The 5,000-nt window shown below is 45.0% G+C and overlaps 1 protein-coding gene across 1 annotated transcript in view; it reads left to right on the top strand.

The window, feature by feature from the left end:
* The window catches only part of camkmt (calmodulin-lysine N-methyltransferase), a 132,688-nt gene that overhangs the window by 115,194 nt on the left and 12,494 nt on the right, over window positions 1-5,000 (top strand). The window contains exon 9 of the mRNA XM_062519422.1: window positions 4,577-4,640. Within this exon, the coding sequence (XP_062375406.1) occupies window positions 4,577-4,640 (64 nt within the window). The remainder of the gene's footprint in view (window positions 1-4,576; window positions 4,641-5,000) is intronic.

Here is a 5,000-nt window from a genome sequence, read left to right as displayed (position 1 = left end):
AGTGTGTGTGTGTGTGTGTGTGTGTGTGTGTGTGTGTGTGCATACAGTATTTATATAGATATCTCTCTTTCTCTCCCCCCCATCAGTCTCTCTCAATTATTAACACCAGAGTTATTATTGCATCACTGCACACCTTAAAACTAGTCGATGGCTATATGTCTTATTTCCATATATGTTATACATATGTAACCATGACATATATGAATGTGTGTGCTTTACATATAATGGTGACATGTATATGAATGTGTGCACACTGGTCACCTTGTACCCTACTGCTCCATTGTTCCTTCATGACCCCGTCCAGCCCTAAATCAGGCTGCTGACCAAAGGGGGAAACTGGCCAGGGGTCAAAGTTGGTGACCTTTTGACCCCTCTGGGGTTTTCGGAAAGGCTCCTTTCTAACTTTATCACCCTGTGAGAGAGGCTCTGTTTATTTGACATGGGATTGACATGACTCAGGGGAAGTGGGAGCTGTCATGCATATACACACAAGCAGACACACACACACACACACACACACACACACACACACACACACACACACACACACACACACACACACACATATGCTGCCCTTAGACAGAACGTCTTTCATCTATTAACACCTACATAGGCACAAACATCTCACTGTCATGCTCAGTCAGACACTCTCACACACACACAGAGACACACACACACACACACAGGTCTAGCCCTCTGTCTGGGGAGGTGCCCCGTGCATGAGGCCACAGGAGGGTTGCTGTGGTTAGGGGCACCAGGAAGGCCAGACGTGTGAAGAGTTCAAGTATGGGACAAGGGGCATTGGAAGTGTGTGTGTGTGTGTGAGTGTGAGAGAGAGAGAGGCGGGGGGTATTATGTGCATGTGTGATGGTGTCTCTGTTACAAGTGTTAACAGGAGGGGATGAGTTGGTATTGTATATTTCATCTAGATGCCACTCACATTACATCAGGGTTGCTTTTTGCTTTTATCCTAAGTGGCTTACACTGCAGTGGTACAGATGTACATTTTCATTAGTGTGTGTGTGTGTGTGTGTGTGTGTGTGACTGTGTGACTGTGTGACTGTGTGACTGTGTGTGTGTGTGTGTGTGTGTGTGTGTGTGTGTGTGTGTGTGTGTGTGTGTGTGTGTGTGTGTGTGTGTGTGTTTGTGAGTGTGTCAGAAAAAGTGAGAGGGAGAGTATTTGTGTGTGTGTGCCTGTGCGTTTGTGTGTATATGTCAGAGAGAGAGAGTGTGTGTGCGTGTGTGCGTACGTGCCTGTGCGTGTGCGCGCCAGATTCATCTCAGTGAGATGCGCTCTTACAGTGCCAGTGCCACCCTCTGCACCAAGGGGCATGTCATCGCCATAGCGATGCCATGTTGTCGCCATAGCGCTGCGGGCAGGCAGATTAGAGTGTGTGAGGTCATGGGGCTAACATGATTGTGACGTTCCACAACGTTCCGGAACGTTCCGCAGGATTGCGGCGTCAGGAACCGGGTCGTATGGGAGCTTTGGATTAGGGCAGGACGGCCCCGTCCATTGTTGCATTTAGCTAAATTACTTGTGAACTCATTTGAGATGATATTGGAACACCAGGCCAGGCCTTCTCTCATTGGAGTGACAGGAACGGCAATTGAGCGCGGTTGGGCGAGGTGTGTGTGTGTGTGTGTGTGTGTGTGTGCGTGTGTGTGTGTGCGTGTGTGTGTGTGCGTGTGTGTGTGTGTGTGTGTGTGTGTGTCTGTGTGTGTGGGGATGGATGGACGTTTGACTGATGCTATGCTCAGCATGTGGTCGATCTGATGCAGTGTAAGTGCTTTCACCATGTGTGAGATCTTCTCTATCTGTGTGTGTGTGTGTGTGTGTGTGTGTGTGTGTGTGTGTGTGTGTGTGTGTGTGTGTGTGTGTGTGTGAGAGAGAGAGAGATAGAGAGAGAGAGAGAGAGACAGTGACAGTGATCATGCAGAGCAATGAGGCATGTGTGTGAGGGAGTGTGTGAACACTTCTCATCTTTTCCTCAAGCGTTGCTTCTGTCGCCATTCTCCTCCAGAGAGGGTTTACACATGATCACCCATCCACTCATGCTCACACACACACACACACACACACACACACACACACACACACACACACACACACACACACACACACACACACACACACACACACACACTCACACAAACATACACACATGTATATGCTCAATGTCTGACACAAAAACATTGTCTTGACCCATGCTGCACTTAATTCAAACTCTCCATTATATATGTATTCACACACAAACAAATACACACTTACACACGCACAAAAATGCTAACGTGCTCTTTGAAACACAAACACACTCGTGGACATGCTGTTCAGTCTTGCAGTCCTATCATCATACCATGGCTGTGCCTGCCTGCTGCTCCCAGCTCATTTGTGAAGGTCTGGAGATGCAGCACCGTGTGTGTGTGTGTGTGTGTTTGTGTGTGTGTGTGTGTGTGTGTGTCAGTGCTGGCATATCAGTTTACATGTTTGGGAGTAAACAGGAAGTAGTGCAACGCCAGAAAGGCCTGACCTTTGTCCACCTCTGTCCCTCTCCAGTCCGTATTCGCCAATCTAAAGGCGTGATTGTGTGATCAGACGCCTGACACTGGGTGCAAAAAAGCTTTTCTTATGTTTCTTAATCAGTTATGGGTGTGTTTGGGGCGTAACATCCTTCAAACCAACCAATGAGAGCGACACCCCCTTTAAAATCGGTATCCTCCTGATAGTCAATGGCGCATAGAAGGGTTCTGCTGGCACACAAGGTCGTAAGGAACAGGGACTTCTCTTAACCTTGCTTTACTAAAACCTGTTTGTGACTAGTATAGCCTACATGTATTTAGCACTCATGGGCAAAGTGATCTCAACTTATGGTTTCATGGTCAAGTACAAAACAGTTCTACTTATTTACTTTCATTATTGACTGATGAGGACTTGCCGTCAAAAACATAGCCTGAAACAACACTTACCCCAATAGTGTTCACATGATTAATAGAAATCCTAACGCTATTTATCCTTTAGATGAGTTGCTGCTTACATCTTGTGCATCTTCAGCTATGCTTTATATTACATTACATTACATTACATCACATCACATCACATTACATTACATTACATCACATTACATTACATTTGGCTGACGCTTTTTAACCAAAGCGACTAACAACATGGTAAAAACATTTAAGCTTTTAAGAGCAATTCTAACAACAATTCAAAAACCACAATAAGTGCATCAATGAGTGTAATAAGTGCATCATATATGTGCCTTTTGCTATAGAGCAGGTTTATCTCATCAGTGGTGTAATGATTTTTAGAGGGTGTAAGATAGACATTTTTGGATCATGTGCTAGACCACACCTTATATCAGTTGCCTTAATGTTAATTGGCACACCCCTGGGCAAGGTTTAATAAAAGTGCAGTGCATGATGTTCAATTCACCATTGACTGGGTGTTAGGGTTGGGACTTTAGATGAATTTTCATGTTCGACTAATCATGACGTTATTGAACAATTAATCGATTATTTGCTAAATCATGACGTCACATGGCATTCAGAGCCGTGTAAACATTTGCCCCCACCCATCACTCAAGAAATAAGTTGTTTACAACAAGTACAAACTTTATTTTTCAGGGCATTATGCCATCCGACGTAGGTCCAATTTGAACATGTAGGCTAGCGATTGCAACGCTCACTGGTCATCTCCGGTGCTGGTTTCGTTTATGGTCGGATTAACATTTTGTTACCTTGCCGGTCGGCCCGTTATCTTATCACTTTTAACTTCACTTGCCGGCAGCTTGCGAGGTAATCGTTGAAACACGGGTTATCCTAGTGGTATATTGGTGATGAAACAATTAAGAGGCTTGATGTCTCGGAATACCGGTTTAATAGGCTTCTTTTCGTTTAACATGGAGATGCTTCACAAAACAGTTCTCCCGCATTCATTAACATAACACACACTTCTCCTCTCGCACTTCACGTTGTTCTAACCACAACACTCCCTGCTTAGGTTTTACTAGGTACCCCGTTCCCATGAGCCCCTAAATAAAGAGGAGGTCCAGCACTTTTCCTCGCTCGCTTCATCTCTGCTTGTTTTTGTCAAGCGCGCAAAATACCGGAAAATGTTGCTGTTCTCATATTGCATGAGACTAAAACGATTATTCATTAGGCATTTATTTTAGTCGAATAAATTCTTAACAAACATTATTCGATATTCGATTATTCATTAACAACCCTACTGGGTGTGCCATATGAATAAGACTTGCATCACTGTTTGTGCCACCTTGCGCCAGGTGCACCATAGAGCCCTTAGTTACACTTGTAAGTTGTTGCTCTGGAGCCAACTTTTGCTGTGTGTGTGTGTGTGTGTGTGTGTGTGTGTGTGTGTGTGTGTGTGTGTGTGTGTGTGTGTGTGTGTGTGTGGCTAGTCTTTATCCAGTATCCAGTATCGGTGGATAGTTAGTTAGCGAGTGGATATATTAGTCAGTAAGCAAAGGAATAACAAATGAAACCTGCAGCCAAACTAATCTCTGTCTCTCTCTCACCCCCCCCCCCCCCCCCCCACTATTCCTCCATTCTCTAGCCTGTTTCTGGACCAGTACAGAGCCAGCTTAGTAGATGCTGTGAAGAGATTACTACGACCCAACGTGAGTATGCAGCGCTCTGCAAGACACACACACACTCACTAACACATACACACTCACTAATACATACACACACGCACACACCTACACACACGTATATATACACACACACACACACGCTTACACACTCACTGAGACACACACACACACACACACACACACACACACACACACTAATGCACACACTTGGCTTTCTGGTCAGTAATTAGTTGGCCCTGTATGATTGGACTGGTAATGGAATGGTGAGATTAATGTCATGTAATGCTTTAATACTTATTATATGCAACTTGAATGGAGTTCTTTAATCTGTCTGATGTCTCCCCCCCACCCTCACCACACACACACACACACACACACACACAC

The sequence above is a fragment of the Sardina pilchardus genome, chromosome 18 (assembly GCF_963854185.1).
Source record: "Sardina pilchardus chromosome 18, fSarPil1.1, whole genome shotgun sequence".
In the NCBI taxonomy this organism is placed as follows: Eukaryota; Metazoa; Chordata; class Actinopteri; order Clupeiformes; family Clupeidae; genus Sardina; species Sardina pilchardus.
The sequence above is the reverse complement of the archived record's forward strand: the minus strand, read 5'-3'. Positions and strand labels throughout refer to the sequence as shown.